Here is a 20,730-nt window from a genome sequence, read left to right as displayed (position 1 = left end):
TTGCGATGTTAGAGTGTCAATTTTTGATCTTTCCTGCTTTCTCTTGTGGGCATTTAGTGCTATAAATTTCCCTCTACACACTGCTTTAAATGTGTCCCAGAGATTCTGGTATGTTGTATCTTTGTTCTCATTGGTTTCAAAGAACATCTTTATTTCTGCCTTCATTTCGTTATGTATACAGCAGTCATTCAGGAGCAGGTTGTTCAGTTTCCATGTAGTTGAGTGGTTTTGATTGAGTGTCTTAGTCTTGAGTTCTAGTTTGATTGCACTGTGGTCTGAGAGACAGTTTGTTATAATTTATGTTCTTGTACATTTGCTGAGGAGTGCTTTACTTCCAATTATGTGGTCAATTTTGGAATAAGTGCGATGTGGTGCTGAGAAGAATGTATATTCTGTTGATTTGGGGTGGAGTGTTCTATAGATGTCTATTAGGTCCGCTTGCTGCAGAGATGAGTTCAATTCCTGGATATCCTTGTTAACTTTCTGTCTCGTTGATCTGTCTAATGTTGACAGTGGAGTGTTGAAGTCTCCCATTATTATTGTATGGGAGTCTAAGTCTCTTTGTAAGTCTCTAAGGACTTGCTTTATGAATCTGGGTGCTCCTGTATTGGGTGCATATATATTTAGGATAGTTAGCTCTTCCTGTTGAATTGATCCCTTTACCATTATGTAATGGCCTTCTTTGTCTCTTTTGATCTTTGATGGTTTAAAGTCTGTTTTATCAGAGACTAGGATTGCAACCCCTGCTTTTTTTTGTTCTCCATTTGCTTGGTAAATCTTCCTCCATCCCTTTATTTTGAGCCTATGTATGTCTCTGCGTGTGAGATGGGTCTCCTGAATACAGCAGACTGATGGGTCTTGACTCTTTATCCAGTTTGCCAGTCTGTGTCTTTTAATTGGAGCATTTAGTCCATTTACATTTAAGGTTAAGATTGTTATGTGTGAACTTGATCCTGCCATTATGATATTAACTGGTTATTTTGCTCGTTAGTTGATGCAGTTTCTTCCTAGCCTCGATGGTCTTTACATTTTGGCATGTTTTTGCAATGGCTGGTACCGGTTGTTCCTTTCCATGTTGAGTGCTTCCTTCAGGGTCTCTTGTAAGGCAGGCCTAGTGGTGACAAAATCTCTAAGCATTTGCTTATCTGTAAAGGATTTTATTTCTCCTTCACTTATGAAACTTAGTTTGGCTGGATATGAAATTCTGGGTTTAAAATTCTTTTCTTTAAGAATGTTGAATATTGGCCCCCACTCTCTTCTGGCTTGGAGAGTTTCTGCCGAGAGATCTGCTGTTAGTCTGATGGGCTTCCCTTTGTGGGTAACCCGACCTTTCTCTCTGGCTGCCCTTAAGATTTTTTCCTTCATTTCAACTTTGGTGAATCTGGCAATTATGTGTCTTGGAGTTGCTCTTCTCGAGGAGTATCTTTGTGGCGTTCTCTGTATTTCCTGGATTTGAATGTTGGCCTGCCCTACTAGGTTGGGGAAGTTCTCCTGGATGATATCCTGAAGAGTGTTTTCCAACTTGGTTCCATTTTCCCCCTCACTTTCAGGCACCCCAATCAGACGTAGATTTGGTCTTTTTACATAATCCCATACTTCTTGCAGGCTTTGTTCATTTCTTTTTCTTCTTTTTTCTTTTGGTTTCTCTTCTCGCTTCATTTCATTCATTTGATCCTCAATCGCTGATACTCTTTCTTCCAGTTGATCGAGTCGGTTACTGAAGCTTGTGCATTTGTCACGTATTTCTCGTGTCATGGTTTTCATCTCTGTCATTTCGTTTATGACCTTCTCTGCATTAATTACTCTAGCTATCAATTCTTGCACTTTTTTTTCAAGATTTTTAGTTTCTTTGCGCTGGGTATGTAATTCTTCCTTTAGCTCTGAGAAGTTTGATGGACTGAAGCCTTCTTCTCTCATCTCGTCAAAGTCATTCTCCGTCCAGCTTTGATCCGTTGCTGGCGATGAGCTGCGCTCCTTTGCAGGGGGAGATGCGCTCTTATTTTTTGATTTCCAGCTTTTCTGTCCTGCTTTTTCCCCATCTTTGTGGTTTTATCTAGCTCTGGTCTTTGATGATGGTGACGTACTGATGGGGTTTTGGTGTAGGTGTCCTTCCTGTTTGATAGTTTTCCTTCTAACAGTCAGGACCCTCAGCTGTAGGTCTGTTGGAGATAGCTTGAGGTCCACTCCAGACCCTGTTTGCCTGGGTATCAGCAGCAGAGGCTGCAGAAGATAGAATACCTGTCTGATTCTTGCTTTGGAAGCTTCCTCTCAGGGGTGTACTCCACCCTGTGAGGTGTGGGGTGTCAGACTGCCCCTAGTGGGGGATGTCTCCCAGTTAGGCTACTCAGGGGTCAGGGACCCACTTGAGCAGGCAGTCTGTCCCTTCTCAGATCTCAACCTCCGTGTTGGGAGATCCATTGCACTCTTCAAAGCTGTCAGACAGAGTCGTTTGCGTCTGCAGAGGTTTCTGCTGCTTTTGTTGTTGTTTAACTGTGCCCTGTCCCCAGAGGTGGAGTCTACAGAGACAGGCAGGCTCCCTTGAGCTGCTGTGAGCTCCACCCAGTTCGAGCTTCCCAGCGGCTTTGTTTACCTACTTAAGCCTCAGCAATGGTGGGCGCCCCTCCCCCAGCCTCGCTGCTGCCTTGTGGTTAGATCACAGACTGCTGTGCTAGCAATGAGGGAGGCTCCGTGGGCGTGGGACCCTCCGGCCAGGTGTGGGATATAATCTCCTGGTGTGCCTGTTTGCTTAAAGTGCAGTATTGGGGTGGGAGTTACCTGATTTTCCAGGTGTTGTGTGTCTCAGTTCCCCTGGCTAGGAAAAGGGATTCCCTTCCCCCTTGCACTTCCCAGGTGAGGCGATGCCTCGCCCTGCTTTAGCTCTCGCTGGTTGGGCTGCAGCAGCTGACCAGCACCGATTATCCGGCACTCCCTAGTGAGATGAACCCAGTACCTCAGTTGAAAATGCAGAAATCATAGGTCTTCTGTGTCGCTCGCGCTGGGAGTTGGAGACTGGAGCTGTTTCTATTCCAGTAATTGTTTTTGTTTTTGTTTTTGCAATGGAGTCTCGCTCTGTCGCCCAGGCTGGAGTGCAGTGATGCAATCTCGGCTCAGTGCAAGCTCCACCTCCTGGGTTCACGCCATTCTCCTGCCTCAGCTTCCTGAGTAGCTGGGAGTACAGGTGCCCACCACCATGCCTGGCTAATTTTTTTTTTTTTTTGTATTTTTAGTGGAGGTGAGGTTTCACTGCATTAGCCAGGATGGTCTTGATCTCCTGACTTTGTGATCTGCCCACCTTGGCCTCCCAAAGTGAGTAATTATTTTATAAATTTGGGAACTCCACTATTAGGTGCATATATATTTAGGATTGTGCTAGTATCCTGTTGGACTAGTCCTTTTATCATTATATGATGTCCCTCTTTGTCTTTTTTAACTGTTGTTGCTTTAAAGTCTGCTTTGTATGATGTAAGAATACCGACTCCTGCTCACTTTTGCTGTCCATTTGCGTGGAATATCTTTTTTCACCCCTTTGTCTTAAGTTTATGTGAGTCCTTATGTGTTAGGTGAGTCTCTTGAAGATAGCAGGTATGTGCCTGGTAAATTCCTATCCATTCTGCCATTCTGTATCTTTTAAGTGAAGAATTTAGGCCATTTACATTCAACATTAGTATTGAGATGTGAGATACTATTCTATTCATCATGCTAATTGTTGCCTGAATACCTAATTTTTTTCATTGTGTTATTTTTTAATAGGCCCTGTGATATTTATGCTTTAGGGGGTTCTATTTTGGTATATTTTGATGTATTGTTTTAAGATTTATAACTCCTTTTAGCAGTTCTTGTAGTACTGGCTTAGTAGTGTTGAATTCTGTCAGCATTTGTTTGTCTGAAAAAGACTTTAACTTTCCTTCGTTTATGAAGCTTAGTTTCTTGGATACAAAAATTCTTGGCTGATAATCATTTTGCTTAAGGAGGCTAAAGATAGGATCCCAATCCCTTCTAGTTTGTAGGGTTTCTGCTGAGAAATCTGCTGTTAATCTGATAAGTTTTCCTTTGTAGTTTAGCTGATGTTTTTGCCTCATAGATTCTTTCCTTCATCTTGACTTTAGATAATCTGATGACTCTTTGCCTGAGTGATTATCTTTTTGTGATGAATTTTCCAAATGTTCTTTGAGCTTCTTGTATTTGGATGTCTAAATCTCTAGAAAGGCCAGCAACGTTTTATTTGATTATTCCCTCAAATATGTTTTCCAAACTTTTAGATTTCTTGCTGAGGAACACCAATTACTCTTAGGTTTGGTCATTTATCATAATCCTAAACTTCGTGGAGGCTTTGTTCATTTTTTCAAAAGTTCTTTTTTCTTTGTTGGATTGGGTTGAGAGCCTTGTCTTCGAGTCCTGTAGTTCATCTTCTACTTGTTCTAGCCTATTGTTGAAACTTTCCAGTGTATTTTGTATTTCTCTAAGTATGTCTTTCACTTCCAGAAGTTGTGACTGATTTTTATTTACAATATCTATTTCTCTGGAGACTTTTCATCCGTATCCTGTATTATTATTTTAATTCCTTTAAGTTGGTTTACACCTTTGTCTGGTGCCTCCTTGAGTAGCTTAATAATTGACCTTCTGAATTCTTTTTCTGGCAATTCAGAGATTTCTTCTTGGTTTGGATCCATTGTTGGTGAGCTAACATGATCTTTTGGGCATGTTATAGAACCTTGTTTTGTCATTATCAGAATTGTTTTTCTGGTTCCTTCTCATTTGGGTAGACTATGTTAGAGGAAATATCTGAAACTAAAGCGCTGCTGTTCAGATTCTCTTGTCCCACAGGGTGATCCCTTGATCTGGTGCTCTCCCTCTTCTCCTATGGATGGGGCTTCCTGAGCGCCAAACTGCTGTGATTGTTATTGCTCTTCTGTTATTGTTATTGTTATTGCTCTTCTGAGTCTAGCCAACCAGAAGAGCTACTGGGCTCTGGGCTGGTACTGGGGAGTATCTGCAAAGGGTCCTGTGATGTGATCTGTCTTCAGTTCTCCCAATCATGGGTACCAGCACCTGCTCCAGTGGAGGCAGCAGGGGAGTGAAGTGGATTCTGTAAGAGTCCTTGGTTGTAGTTTTGTTTAGTACGCTGGTTTTCTCAAAGGCTGGTTATGCTAGCAGTGAAGTTGCTACTTGGACAGACTCAGGACCTCTGGTTACCCAGGATGTTACAGGCAGTATAATTAGCTGTTGTTTTCTCCTTCCTGGAGCAAGGTGGTTCTGTTATGAGTGGCTGTAATGACTTGAGTTGGCTGGCCTTCAGCCAGGAGGTGGCACTTTCAAGAGACCATCAGCTGCAAGTAATATGAGGGGGATACAAGCTTGACCTAGGTTCACTAGATAAGTATTCGGGTTTCTCAGGTGATGGGTGAGGTCATAGAGCTCCCATGAGTCCGTGTCTTTTGTCTTCAGCTACAGGGGCAGGTAGAGAAAGACCATCAGCTGGGGGCAGGGTTAGGTGTGTCTGATCTCAGATTCTCAGACAGGGCTTGCTGCGGCCATTGTGGGGGATGAGGTGGGTGGCTTGCAGGCTAATGGAGTTATATTCCAGAGGGGATTATGACTGCCTCTGCTGCTTCATACAGTTCACCAGATACGTGAGGGAAGCCGGCAGTGACAGGCTTCACTCAGCACCCAGGCAGCCAGCAAGGCCAGTCTCATGCCCGCTATGGTGCCCAACAGCCAAGAGAGCCAAATTTATATCCAAGCCTCCTTTGCCTGGAGCTAAGATCTTGCCCCAGCAACAAGCGTCCCCACTGAGAAAGCAAGCAGGGCTTTCAGGTCTCACCCCTCCCTGCCTGCCATGGCTTCTGTGTTTATATCTGTACTTCAGGTTCACACCCCCAGATTCTGACCAGGAAAATTTGTGCTTGGTCAAAATTATCACAAAGTTCAGCTGGAAGCCTCCTTCTCCCCATGGCTCTCCCCAAATTGTACTGGCTGCTCTCCGCAAGGACTCCTGTGAGATAAAGTCAGAAATGGCTTCCCTGGGGACCGAAGCGCCTATAGGGGTCCTTGGGGAAGGCACCTCTTCCTGCTGCTTATTCTGCTTTTACATTTCACTCGGCTCTCCAAATTCATTTCAGCTCTAGGTTAGGTGAAATCCTTCTCCCGTGATCCGGATTTCCAGGTTCCCCAGTGAGGATATGTGTTCAGAGGTGGACCTTTTCCCTCTCACACTTTGAGAACTCACAGTTTTTCGGCTGTCTCACAGAGTTCGCAGTGGCAAGCCACTTCTTTTAAAGGGTGTGTGACTTCCTTCAGTTTTGCTGGTATATTCCTGCAGTGGTTCTTGGAGCAAAAGTTCACAATGTGAGTCTCAACATGCTGTTCTGTCCATCCGAGTAGGAGATGCAAGTTAGTCCTGCCTCCTATCTGCCATTTTGTTCTCCAAACCCATATCTTTTCAAGAAGAGATTTGATTTCTCTGGTTCTTTTGTTGTTGGTCTGGCTGTACATTAGACTCATCTCAGGAGAGTATGTAAAATGCTAATGTCCTGAACCCAACACCAGGGATTCTGAATCACTGGGTCAGGGTTGAGGCACAGGCACTGATATTCTTCTTTAGGTGACAGAATAGGCAATTCTATATATCAGAATTGGTACATCTGAGGATCTTAAAAAAAATCCTAATGTTCAAGTCATACGTAGTCCAGAATGATTAAATTAGAATTTCCCCAGAAGGGAGATCCAGGAAACAATATTCTTTTAAAGCTCTTCAAGTGATTCCAGGCTGCAGGACAACACGAGATTCAACCTGAGCAAAGTCTGGTTATGGAGGCATGGGGATATAACAAGTCAATGTTGTTACTGGCCTTGGAAAAATTATTAACAGTGACCATACCTTTGCTGGAACTGTTTCCCTCTTCTCCCCACACATATCTGGCTGTGGGATGTGAAACCTAAACCTCCATGCCTAGTTCATCCAAAATCAACCACACAAACACTGACTTCTAGGGCTGTTTTAACTGTTGAAAAGTCCCTCAGTTGGCCGGACATCAAAATTAGTGTGGATAAGACCTAAATCTTGTTGGAGGATTGCTTTGGAGGTAAAGTGCATATAAAACTACTTGAGCATCCCTCCTCTGTTAAGTATCATGTGTCAGTGCTATTGCTGATATTCTATGTGAGTGCTGTCCCCCAGAGTTGTGCAAGAAGGTGACCCTGCCTAAAACAGACATCTCATTGCAATGAAAAGAATCAAACCATGATTTCATTTAGAGAAGGGACTCATCCATGATTTTGGCAGAACCCAAAACAGGCAGTCATATAGCAAGCAGAGAATGGATGGGGCCATGGAATCAGAAGGGTTGCTTAGTACTGAGCACCAGATAAGCAGTTGAGTTAAAATGCCTCAGGATTTACTAGGTCATGCTGGTTTCAGTCCTAACCAGCTCAGCATGCTAACGGCTTACCTGAGACCATCCATAGGAGCTCTGTAAAGGACCCCTCACCCTGTATGTACTCCTTTACAGGGCTAATGGCAGGATCCACACCTTGAACATAATAGCCCAACCTGGCCTGTTCCTTCTGGCTGATGCTTATGACCATCTTCAGCTCTACCTGCAACTTGGAGTACATTCTGGGGACTTTCCCTTTCACCCACACCCCTTACTTGAAAATGCTATTATCCTTTCACATTTGCTCCTTCCCCTTACTCACCAGGCCAGCCCTACTCATTACCACTTCAAGCTCTGTCTCAAGAGACCTCAGTGGTATAGAGCTCAGTCTCCTACACTCACTTTCCAGGGGAAATAAATAAGGACATTGGAAGGTTTCTACTGAAACAGATGGAAAGGGTGCTTTCACACTGAGACATCCAAGGCCCAGGCACATCTACCTGGCTTGGGTGATGCATCTGGCATTCTTTGGTCATCACACACAGCAACATACTCCAACTGAGACTGAACATGCTTCAGGGAACAGCAGTCATGACACAGAACATATCCCTGGAGAAAGGAGTGGAATATTCTGGGGGTCATAGTTCAGAATTTATACTTACACAAGGGTCAACTGAAGTATTGTTGTGAGACTTCAGTATTCTCTGTTGAAAAAAACAGAAAGATTGATTTACAATATTGAATGTAATGTTTCCATCTATCATTTGTTTAAATTTAAATAGTCATCTTTGAAGGGATTCAGGAACCAGTGTAAAAAAATAATTGAGAAGAGAAGAAGATGAGAAGAAGACCTGCAGACTGGGATGGCTCCAGTGGTTTAAGTTCCTAAGTAAGCAAACTGAAACCTGATATAAACAATAAAATGAAACTAGAGACTTTACCAACTAGAATCTGCCATCTAACCTCTAATTACCATCTTTCCATGATAAGCCAGTAAATTTAGTTTTCCTGACTTACTCCTTTGTTGGCCTCACTGTCTGGGCTGCTGCAGCAGAGTTCTCTGAACCTCTCCTTGCTCTGAGTGCTGCCCAATTCATGAATCGCTCTTTGCTCAAATAAATGCTATAAATTTTATTTTGTCTAAAGTTTTTTTTTTTTTAAACAGCCTTCCCTTTACCTCATATCTGATTTTGGGGGCCTATATATCTACTGAGAGAATAAAAAGTGCCCAAGTACTACTGCTCAGCCCAATGCAAGTCCCATTCCCTGTAGGGAGTCTGGACCTAGTTTGCACAGGCCAATTCAGAGAAACTACTTGTCCTCTTACTCCAAGGGGCCCTCAGGCATATTTCCTAAACTTGGCCTTTGTATCATCCCACCCAGAAGAGTTGCAATAATAATCAGGCTGAGGACTTATCCCCCACAGCCTCCTGGGATCACAGGGCCCAGAGTCCTGGAGGCTATGCAGTGTCCCAGAGAAGAAGAACACTGCTTTTTGCAGCTCCCCTAGGGACACAGCCCTAGTGATAAAATGCCTCCAAGATCCTCTGTGCTGTAGCTCTTTTTCCTGAAAGTCTCCCGCTCTCCCTTCTATCCAAATCACAAAAAGATGTCAGGTTGACTGACTTTTCAGAGGTAACCCACTATATTTATTTAGATGGCTTTTGGATATCCATTGCATGACTTGGCATCCTTCCCTTCTGGGATACAGGCAGCTTTAGCTTCTATCTGTAGCCCAGGGACCAGAGGCCATAAACAAGTGTGATTCAAAGGACAAGCACTTGAGAGGTGACCTTGTCACTGAATGCCTCTCTGACTGGCCTAGAATCTCCAACCCAACCCAGTTGTAATTCATTCATGTTGACAATAAATTTAAAACTTTTTTTTTTGAGACAGTCTCACTCTGTCACCTAGGCTGGAGTGCTATTATGAAATCACAGCTCACTACAGCTTTGAAAACCTCCCAGGCTCAAGTGATCTTCCCACCTCAGTCTCCTGTGTAGGTGGGACCACAGGTGTGCACCATAATGCCGGGGTAATTTTTTTGTTTTTCTTTTATTGGTAGAGATGGTATCTCACTATGTTGTTCATGTTGGTCTCAAATTCCTGGGCTTAAATGATATTCCCATCTCAGCCTCTCAAAACGCTGGCATTATAGGCTTAAGTGACCATGCTTGGCTGAAATAATTTTTGAGTTCAATCTTCTGTAATGGTCATTGGCATTTCATAGGTACTTGATAATCATATGTTGAATGGGTGAATAAATGAATATTTTTTCACTTAGAAATTACTGGAGGCCCTCAAGCAAACATTAGCATACAATGATTATTCTGGGTGAGTGTATCAGATTGTTTTACAATACCTCAGCTGGACCAAAAGGTTTATGTGGCCCTTGTCATGAGCTAAGATGCCATCATGTGGCACTGGTAGTGACACTGAAATTTCCCAAAGCCAAATGGCCCTGCCAGAAGCTCTGAGAGGCACAGAGGACCCATGGAGTTCATAATGGATCGTGGATCTGCCACTTAAGGGGCGTTCTGTTCTCCCCATGAGGAGACACAACATATAGAGGCAACTGCAGCTTGTTGCTGCTAAGTGTTGCACCCCAGAAGAGAGGGAGAGTCGGTTGGTTGGAAATGTCCAGCTCATTTGGGTCATCCAGGCTGAGTTACTCTTGGCACCTGGGGAAAGGTAGAGATGCTAGTGTTTAGTGTACTCACTGAATAGGTACATAATAGTTTCCCTTTGGGAAACCCAGTGGATGAAATATCTCAGTGACTGAGAATTCAAATCAGCCAGTATATCTGATCATATAAACACCTGAATCCCAGGTTCCCAGTGGAATATGAAGCTCAGTGGCTAGCTATGTGTGAGCTGTTTTAGAAATCTGTGAATGTCTTGAATGTGCATTTCTACCTGAAGTGCATAAGGATGATATTTTTCTCTTCCCCCTCCTCAGCTTCTCATTCAAACCCAGTCTTGGAAAAATATCACCTTGTCCTGAATCTACACTGCACTTAATCTATTTGTTTGTTGAGTTCTTCAAGAGAGGGAAAAATCACTTTCACAGATAAAAAGCAGGTCGGCACAGTCCCTCTGGTAGAGCCAAAGAGGTGGCATCAACATAAAAGATTTTCCTGGTCAGCCCCTCCTATAAAATACATTTGCCTCTGGAGATCTTTGTCCTCGGTGGCACCATTGTGGTAACAGGAAATAATTTCATCTTGAGAAGACATTCTGTGTGTCTGTGTGTACATTTTTTTGGAAGGTGAAAGAGAATGTGAAGGATCAGAAAAGAAATATTCTTTTTGTTGCCTATTTCATGAAATGATATATGGTTTCATGTATGTCTCAAATGGATGTGAGCAAACATCTGCTCCATCCTATTTCACTAAAGTTAGAAAATAGTAACTTCAATGAAAAAAATCTGAATTTTGAGTTGAAGATGATCCTCTCACCTTATTATGAAATATTTTATGTATCCCATGACCATGCTTGACTTTCCAACTTTGGAAAGTTGCACCCTTAAAACATCTGCATCTATTGCTAAAACACATCCAGGAGGTCCATTTTGATGGCTCCTTATCATCTTCATATGAAATGATTGATCCAAAGAGGACCTAGCTTTATATATATTTAGCATTGAAAATTAGCAACTCTGAAGGAATACATGCAAAGTGTATTTTAAGGTGGGTAGTGATGAAGGTGAAAGCTTAATTATATTTACCCAGTTTCAGACCCCATAAAATAAGATTTTGTGCATGTTAAATCAGTTATGTGACATGAAGCTGTAGAAAGCTATGTAATAATCACCTTTTTTTCCCTGGAATATATTCTTGGAGGATTAGGCAGAAATCCATTCTGAAAGACAAAAAGATTCAGGTATATGGTCAGCCTGTGTTTCTGTTTTGTGAGTCTGGCATTTCCAACCTCCTCCCAAATATTTCTACCTGAGTGTTCCACTGCCAGCTCAAACCCAGGGTGTCTAATGAGAAACCATCTCCCTCTCTTCACCTGTGCTTCTTCTAGACTTCAATCAATAGAAGCCAGAAAAGCATCTTCAGGACCATTTTCCCTTCTCTTGTGCTTCTTTCCTAAGTTCTAAGAGGTTTTCCTTCACAATCTCATACCACCTATCACCTCTTTTCCAGTCCCACCAGTGCCACTCCAGCTGGAGTCCCTACACCACAGCTATCCAAGCAGCACACACTTATTGGCTGCTACTGAGTATCAGTAACTCTGATCAATCTTGGGCACATGAAGATGGGAAAACCTAAAGGGGTCTACAGACAAAAAGCACTCACAGAATAATAAATATAAAACAGTGAATGAAAGGCCTTAGTAGAAAGGCCTTAATAGAGGGCTCAGGAGCCTTGGGAAGTGATGACCCATGGCCGGGTCAATGAACATTCAGGAAGGGGTCACACTTGAACTGAGCATTCTGAATTGAGTATAGGTTTGCTAGGGGGAAAGCCCCATGGCTGTCTAAAATACTGTTTTACGGCTGGGCGCGGTGGCTGCACCTGTAATCTCAGCACTTTGGGAGGCCGAGGAGACTTCCCACTGGACACCAGGAATTCGAGATCAGCCTGGCCAACATGGCAAAACCCCATCTCTACTAAAAATATAAAAATTAGCCTGGCATGGTGGTGCACGACTGTAGTTCCAGATACTCGAGAGGCTGAGCCACAAGAATCACTTGAACCTGGGAGGCGGAGGTTGCAGTGAGCCAAGATTGAGCCACTGCACTCCTGCTTGGACAACAGAGTGAGACTGTCTCCTAAAAATAAAATAAAATATTGCTTTAAATGTCATTTCCAATCCTAGAAGATTTCACTGAATCCTTGTTATCTCAATTATAGGTTTAAACTCCTTAGCCTGGCATTAAAGCCCTCCACAAACTGCCCCAATTGTTATAGTATACCTAATTGCTCACAATCTGTGCTACCTAAATCCACAGAGCTACTTTTGCCATGGTTCTGGTTTGCATGGCATTCTGGCTTTTATGCCATTCTTTCTCTGAAGTGTCTTCTTCCACTGCTTGACTATCAACTCCTTTCCTTCTTTCAGTGCACAAAGCTGTCTGCATGCACCCTAGTCAGAATGACCCTTTCCTCCTTCAAGCTGCTGAGCCTATCCTGATGGAGGCCCTGGTACAACATGGATGTGCTGCACTGTAGTGTGGTTACGGATATGGGGTCCCTCTCTCCTGAGTGAGAGGATGAACCCACTGGCATCAAGGCTTTAGCAATAACCTAACAAATATTTGGTGAATAAACAGTACAGTCTCCTCATTATTAGGGAACAAGAACGGACACAGGTCTGGCCCCTTGTCATTGGAATACCTCTATCAGCCATCGTAGGGGCCACCCGCCACAGCGCACACTCAGCTTCCAGTTCTTTGATCTTGCGTGGCCTCCTTTGATTTCAAATTCCCTGGGGGTGAACCAATTTCCATCCTCACTCTGTATACACTTCACCAAGATTCCTGTAAGACCAGGGTAAGTTGATTCTGAGCCCTCTTTGTTCCCAGCACTCAGACTGTGGCCACTCACCACACTGGATCTAGAGCCACCCAATTTCTGATCAAGATCAATAGCAGGAGGGTCTGGCCTTCCCTCTCAGACTTTAGAGGCCTCAAATCCAGCCTGAAAGTCCACTCTAAGGATATTTCCTGGCGGGGGTGCACATTTCTTTGACCTTCATCCATGAAGAAAGTGACGGTTGTCAACAAGAGCAACCTTTTAAGCATTTCAAAAGCACTTACAGAAGGAAAAGCAAGTGATTCTGAAAGATCAGAGGATTCCAATTTTCTATTCAAATTTGGAAGTAGAGACCAGGCCTGAGTCTCCAGATGGCTGTGAGGGCAATGTTGGAGGCAGAATCCTCAACTTGTGGCTACGGTCTCAGATGGGTGCCCTGTGGCTCAGGGGTCACTCCAGCAACATCTGCATTCTCAATTATAACATGTTTTATGCAGTTTAGTGGCATTAGTGAACAGAGATTTTCACACCCCTGCAATCATGGGTAGCTGATATTAAAAAACTAATTGTGAAATGTTATCCAATAAAAAATTTAATTTATATGTAAAAGATAGTCACATGCTCAATACCATTAGCCGTTAAGGAAACACAAAGCAAAACCACAATGAGACACCATGTCACACCCACTAGGATGATAGGATGACTGTAATAAAAAAGACAGACAGACAATAACAAAGTTGGTGAGCATGTAGAGAAATTGGAGCCTTCACACACTGCCAGTAGGAATACAGAATAGTGTAGCCACTGTGAAAAACACTTTGGTGATTCCTCAATGAGTTAAACATAGAATTACCATATGATGCAGTAATTCTTCTCTTGAATATATACCCCAAATAATTGAAATATGTTCACACAAAACTTGTTACACAAATGTTCAGGACAGCATTATTTATAATAGCCAAAGAGTGAAAATAGTTCCAAATGATGAGTTTATAAACAAAATGTGGTATATCTATACAATGAAATATATTATTTGTCAATAAAAGAAATGAAGTACTAATACATTCATTATAGATGAACTTTGAAAATACCACAATCAGTGAACGAAGGCAGTTAGGAAACGGCATGTATTATAGAATTCCATTTCTAGAAAGGCCTACAATAGGCAAACTTATAGAGCAGAAAATAGATTAGTGGCTGCTTAGGTGGGAATGGGCATTGACTGCTAATTGACATGGGCTTTTTTTTTTTTTAGTGTGGAACAAATTGTTCTAAAATTAGATGATAATGATGGCTGTACAATTCTGTGAATATACAAAAAAATAGTTGATTTGTACACTCTAAGTGGTGAGTTGTATGATATGTGAACTATATCTCAGTAAAGCTGTTTAGAAATAGTCACAATGCAATAGACATTTTTGGGCAAAGTTTTATAATTTATAGTAAAAACATGTAAATTTACATATTTTACATCAATCTGTAAATTAATTCTCACAGCTACATCATGAGGCAGGTTTCTTATTATTGTTCCCTCTCTTGGATGAGAAATTTCAGGTTCAGAAAGGTTCCCTTCTCTATTCAGAATGGAACAGTCACTCCTGGCACAGCCAAGGCTGGAACTCAGGCTTCGTGATCCCAAATTCTGTGATCATCTTCCTATACCAAGCACCCTGCCCTGGTGATGGCACTCCAGAACGGAGAGAGAATATGAAAGTTGAAGTTGAAGGCCTCTTCATTTTTCTGTCTGATTCAAAGTAAAATACGTGACATTTTCCATCTGTGAACTGACGTTCCTGCACTTCTCTTTGGTTCTTTGGGCAACCCCTGAACACTCCATGTGCGAGTGAGCATCTAATGGGCGTGATTTCTTAAAGTCTGAAAACATCATCTTAGAAATCCCTTCTTCCTTCCCTCAAGCCAAACTGGGGCCAAACTCCTTGAATGATGTGTAATTCACATGATAATTCCCCACTACTTGTGATGCCTTCAGATAGGAGCTGCAATTTAAAGAAGACCATGAAACCCACCTTGTTTCAATTTCTTCTTATGTAAAATTCCCTTCACCCCACCACAGGTCACCGGAAGCAAAGGAGCCTGAAAATCCACAGTTTCATCTTTGTGCTTTCTTGAAGCTGAAAGAGAGGATTTCTTCATTCTGTTTCACTTTGCAAAGGCACATCCCCCCTCCCTCCCTACTGAGGTAATTCCTAGAAAGACACAAGGGATACTTAGGAAATTCTATTCCAAAAACCTCTAGAGTTTCAAAGTCTTTCTTCCAAGTGGCATTTTTGATACATAATTACAGAATGTCTACCCCAATTTCACCTTTCAAATTTCATACAAAATAGAATACTTTAGCAGAGAACTTAGACTTCAGTAAAACTGGTTTAACTCCTAATCTAGTAAGCTCCACTGATTCTTATATGACAATGAAACGCAGTTGCTGTCACTGTTCTGACAGGAGCTCTCCAGCTATGCTGCTTTGCTGCAGGTAGGTAGCCTTAGATGAAGCCAGAGATCATATTCAATCTCCCAATTTGAGCACTGACGGGGCAAGCAGGGACAGGGTAATGATAGGATAACCTAATGCAGATGATGTCTGCCTTCTATTTTTGTTCTCTGCTTTAGTTCATTTCTCCATCCTGTCAGCTTTCCTTGTAGCTGAGAGAAGAGCTCAGGGAGCTCTAGAATAATCTGAAAATTATATGGGGTGGCAGGTGGGGGACTGGAGACCTGATTTCACAGAGAAGGGGGTGTAAGGTCTTCAAAGGAACTCCAGGAGGGTGAGCAGTGAATCCTTCCCTTCCAACCAAAGGTGTAGGGCCAGGCATGGTGGCTCACACCTGTAATCTCAGCACTTTGGGAGGGCAAGGCAGGCGGATCACTTGATGTCAGGAGTTCAAGACCAGCCTGGCCAACATGGCAAAACTCTGTCTCTACTAAAAATACAAAAATTAGCCAGGTATGGTGGTGCCCACCTGTAATCCCAGCTACTTGGGAGGCTAAGTCAGGAGAATTGCTTGAACCTGGGAGGTGGAGTCTGTGGTGAGATCACACCATTGCACTCATGCAATGTATGGGCTCATGTATGGGCAACAGAAGTCATGATAAACAGGGGAGCTGTCCTTCGTCCTGAGACAAATTTTTAGAAAGGCAGACTATTAGGACTGGGATGGACTAATAAGAAAGATGGTTGGCCTACCTACAGAATGGAAGAAAATTTTTGCAATCTATCTCTCTGACAAAGGGTTAATATCCAGAATCTACAAGAAATTTAAAACAAATTTACAAGAAAAAAACAACCCCATCAAAAAGTGGGCAAAGGATATGAACAGACACTTCTTAAAAGAAGACATTTCTCCAGCCAACAAACACGAATAAAAGCTCATCATCGCTGGTCGTTAGAGAAATGCAAATCAAAACTACAATGAGATACCATCTCAAGCCAGTTAGAATGGCAATGATTAAAAACTCAGGAAACAACAGATGCTGAAGAGGATATGGAAAAATAGGTACGCTTTAACAATGTTGGTTGGAGCGTAAATTAGTTCAACCATTATGGAAGACAGTGTGGCGATTCCTCAAGGATCTAGAACCAGAAATACCATTTGACCCAGCAATCCCATTACTGGTTATACCCAAAGGATTATAAATCATTCTACTATAAAGACACACACACATGTGTGTGTTTATTGCAGCAGTATTCACAATAGCAAAGACTAGGAACCAACCCAAATGTCCATCAATGATAGACTGGATAAAGAAAATGTGGCACATATACACCATGAAACACTATGTAGTCATAAAGAAGAATGAGTTCATGTCCTTTACAGGGACATGGATGAAGCTGGAAATCATCATTCTCAGCAAACTAACACACGAACAGAAAACCAAACATCATATGCTCTCACTCATAAGTGGGAGTTGAACAATGAGGGCACATGGACATAGGGAGGGGAACATCACACACCAGGGCCTCTCGGGAGTTGGGGGCTAGGGAAAGGACAGCATAAGGAGAAATACCTAATGTAGATGATGGGTTGATGGGTGCAGCAAACCACCATGACACATGTATACATATGTAACAAACCTGTACATTCTACACAGGTATCCCAGAACGTAAAGTATAAAAAAAGAAAAAGAAAGAAAGATGGTTGGCCTAATTCATGCTCTTGCTTTCCAGATGAGAAAACTGAGACAAAGAAACTCAAGTGATCAGCCTAAGCCCACGCAAAGAAAAAGAAAGTCTTAGGACACAGATCTCTAATCACAACTCTGTTTCACCCTTAGTGTACAACCTGTGGCTTTCTGTGTAGCCAGAGGAAGGTCAGCTAAATAATAAATATGGGTTGTGCCCTTTATATGGCAATGAACTATCTCCAGCCTTGACATTTATCATTTCAGTGAAAGTAGCACTTTAGTGGCGCCTGAGCCCCCGGGGTCTGATTGTAGATCAATCACCAACTTACTTCCTTCTTTCCTTGACACATTTTGGAAAATGACTAAATAGGATAAATTTCTCACTAGTTAGTACAGCTTCATAAAACAATTAAGGAAATGGGTTTATTATTGAAAGTACAGTGTACTGCACAGGAAATTAGATGTTTAGTTATTGAAAGTACATTTCTCTTTTCTTTTTTACCTCTTGATCGGACTCTTTTCTGTGGAGCTCTGTCACTCTGAGTGAAGTGGGTTCTAGGTTTGCTTCTCTTTCTCCCTGAGAAAGTAGAATAATATAATCACAGTCATCTATGAGTATCTGTATTACACATATTACAGCTTTTCAAAAATTCCATTTAAATGTAACTTTCCAAAAGCCTGTTTAATGTATAAATAAAAAGATTTAAACCCAAGCCTTTAAGGTATGAAGAATCAGATAGCTAATATTAGGGTCACTTTATATTTCATTTTCCTATTCTTATATTAGGAAAAAGACTAATTGAAAGCAGTATTTCACATATATCTCAAGCAAAAGTACAAATGCTTCATTCCATATTTTGAAGGTTGATTTCATATTTCATTTCAAATATATATATTTGAAATATATATGGCATATAATACATGTTAAACACTTACACGTCCACTAATTTATTTAATCTTTGCAAGATCAAAATGATAATTACTGTCATTACAGAGACTAAAATATTCAGAGAAAATTGAGACAAAACTACAAAATTAAGTGAAGGCATTTGGGTTTCTCTTAGCAGAGACAAAAATAAATGACAGTCCTGTAAGTTAAGGGAAATCCTATTAGGTGTTCCATAGGTGAGATGTATGCTGCACATATCACATTGAGGGAAGATATTCGTACCTTTGTGCTGAAAGTAATAGTAAATGTGACCAGGGCTTTGTCCACATGACTTTGGAAAAAAGAAATATTGGGATTTAAGAAACTAACCAGAAGAAAATTAATCACGAGGAGTGGGTAGAATTGAGATTTCCGCAGCCTTCATTCCAAATGGTAATTAAGGATTGACATGACAGATGCTGCGGCCGACGAGGTTCTCCCGTGTGCACGTTAATTGGCTGTGGGTGGACATGTCAAGGTTTACTATCGTTCAAATGTGTTTCATTTTCCGAGGCAGGAAAGCAAAATGTTCCTTCCTTCTTGTGCTGAATGTCCACCATCCAATGACCACCATCTGGGGGTGCTGGTCAGGGTCATGTAGGCCCATGAGGAAATATTATCCAGCCTACTCATTCCTAAGTACTATAAATTCTAACCATATCATGAGCATATTAGGCCACCAAAGTAAAAAGGAGCAACCAGACCCAAAGTGGACCTATGGCTTGGAAATGAGAGTTTCATAGGCAAAATTGAGGAAGTCCCAAGCAAGTAGGTTGAGTTGAGCACCCACATCCTAGGACAATGCATTAGTCCATGTATGCAACCATAGAAAGAGTTAGTGGAACTGATGATGCCAGGTTCAGCCTTTCACTCGCATCCAGGTTGTAGAAGTAAAGCTCTATTTTCAAAATAAGTCAAGCTGTGATGCATGACCCCTCCCCTTCCCTTGCAGGGCAGTTGATGAAAGCATGTCATGGAAGAAAGAGCTAGTGATTGTGCATCAACCACTTGTAATGTCATTTCACGGCTGCACCTGTCAGGCAAGACACCTCCACACTCTGATCTCAGCCCTCTCTCTCACCTCCCGAAATCCTGGATGGGACCAAGCCAACAGCTGTGGAGTAGGGGTAGGGCCAAGAGAGAATAAGAGAAGACACTGACCATGTCACCCCCAACTATATGTGTTCCAGACTAAGGCTTGCCCAGGCTGAAGGAGGGAAGGTGCTTTATTGTTTTTGTTTTTGTTGTTTGTTGTTTTTTTTTTGCCTTCATCATGAAGTCTCCATTAATACTTTTTTTTAAAAAAATTATACTTTAAGTTCTAGAGTACATGTGCACAACTTGCAGGTTTGTTACATATGTATACATGTGCCATGTTGGTGTGCTGCACCCATTAACTCATCGTTTACATTAGGTATATCTCCTAATGCTATTCTGTCCCCCCTCCCCCGACTCCACGACAGGCTCCGGTGCGTGATGTTCCCCTTCCTGTGTCCAAGTGTTCTCATTGTTCAATTCCCACCTATGAGTGAGAACATGCGGTGTTTGGTTTTCTGTTCCCGTGGACGCTGAAGAGGATATGGAGAAATAGGAACACTTTTACACTGTTGGTGGAACTGTAAACTAGTTCAACCATTGTGGAACACAGTGTGGTGATTCCTCAAGGATCTAGAACTAGAAATACCATTTGACCCAGCCATCCCATTACTGGGTATATACCCAAAGGATTATAAATCATGCTGCTATAAAGATACATGCACACATACGTTTACTGTGGCACTATTCACAATAGCAAAGACTTGGAATCAATCCAAATGTCCATCAATAATAGACTGGATTAAGAAAATGTGGCACATATACACCGTGGAATACTATGCAGCCGTAAAAAAAGGATGAGCTCATATCCTTTGGAGGGACATGGATGCAGCTGAAAACCATCATTCTCAGCAAACTGTCACAAGAACAGAAAACCAAACACCGCATGTTCTCACTCATAGGTGGGAACTGAACAATGAGATCACTTGGACACAGGAAGCGGAACATCACACACCAGGGCCTATTGCGGGGTGGGGGGAGCAGGGAGGGATAGCATTAGGAGATATACCTAATGTAAATGATGAGTTAATGGGTGCAGCACACTGACATGGCACACATACACATATGTAACAAACCTGCACGTTGTGCACATGTACCCTAGAACATAAAGTATAATAATAAAAAAAAATGTATTGACCTGTAGGGCAAAGGGAAAGCGGCACAAACTTTTTCTTACCCCTAATCTTGGAAAGGCCTTTCAGATTCACGTTCGCCTTCTTTTCATTTGAGACCACCTGGCCATCGGCTTTGCTGTTTTCTGGGGATAGGCAGGGGAAAATGTATTAATAGAACTGGGCAGAAAAACTGACAGGCTGGACCAAAAGCAAGTGAGGGAGTCCTGGGTTTCATTCTGGATCCCCTTTTTTCAGACAAGGAACCTCAAGCAGGTGTCCAGAGCATTTTCTGCTTTTGAGATTGTCGACTTTTAAGTTACACACAGGATTTAATTGTACATTGAAGTCTCTTAGAATTTGTCTACATACACACAGACTTAAATGAAAATGTTTTAATGATTCAGTCCAAACAAATTTTCAATTTGAAAACAGCCATTCTTAAAATGCATGCAACCCCTTTTTTTTTCTTTCCAAACAAAGCTGTCACATCCACCAACCAGGCAGCCACATCAACTGGCAAGATTGGTAAAAATTAACGATTTTCAATAGGATGCTAAAATCTTACTATTTTAGATCCACTGATTCAAAATTGACAA

At 42.0% G+C, this 20,730-nt stretch overlaps 1 protein-coding gene across 27 annotated transcripts in view; it reads right to left on the bottom strand.

The window, feature by feature from the left end:
- Window positions 1-20,730, bottom strand: part of SP140 (SP140 nuclear body protein) — a 92,618-nt gene that overhangs the window by 15,334 nt on the left and 56,554 nt on the right. For 26 of the 27 annotated variants that reach the window (XM_031651564.1, XM_031651579.1, XM_031651570.1 and 23 more), the window contains 6 exons: window positions 20,197-20,277; window positions 17,499-17,573; window positions 14,884-14,988; window positions 12,719-12,861; window positions 11,187-11,234; window positions 8,036-8,077 (listed from right to left, as the gene is read on the bottom strand). In XM_031651564.1, the coding sequence (XP_031507424.1) occupies window positions 8,036-8,077; window positions 11,187-11,234; window positions 12,719-12,861; window positions 14,884-14,988; window positions 17,499-17,573; window positions 20,197-20,277 (494 nt within the window). Of the gene's footprint in view, window positions 1-4,659; window positions 6,767-8,035; window positions 8,078-11,186; window positions 11,235-12,718; window positions 12,862-14,883; window positions 14,989-17,498; window positions 17,574-20,196; window positions 20,278-20,730 lie in introns of those variants that run through there. The other variant, XM_031651587.1, reaches the window with a different exon arrangement.

This window comes from Papio anubis, chromosome 10 (genome assembly GCF_008728515.1).
Source record: "Papio anubis isolate 15944 chromosome 10, Panubis1.0, whole genome shotgun sequence".
Lineage (NCBI taxonomy): Eukaryota > Metazoa > Chordata > Mammalia > Primates > Cercopithecidae > Papio > Papio anubis.
Note: the sequence above shows the minus strand (reverse complement) of the source record. Positions and strands in the feature narration are given on the sequence as shown.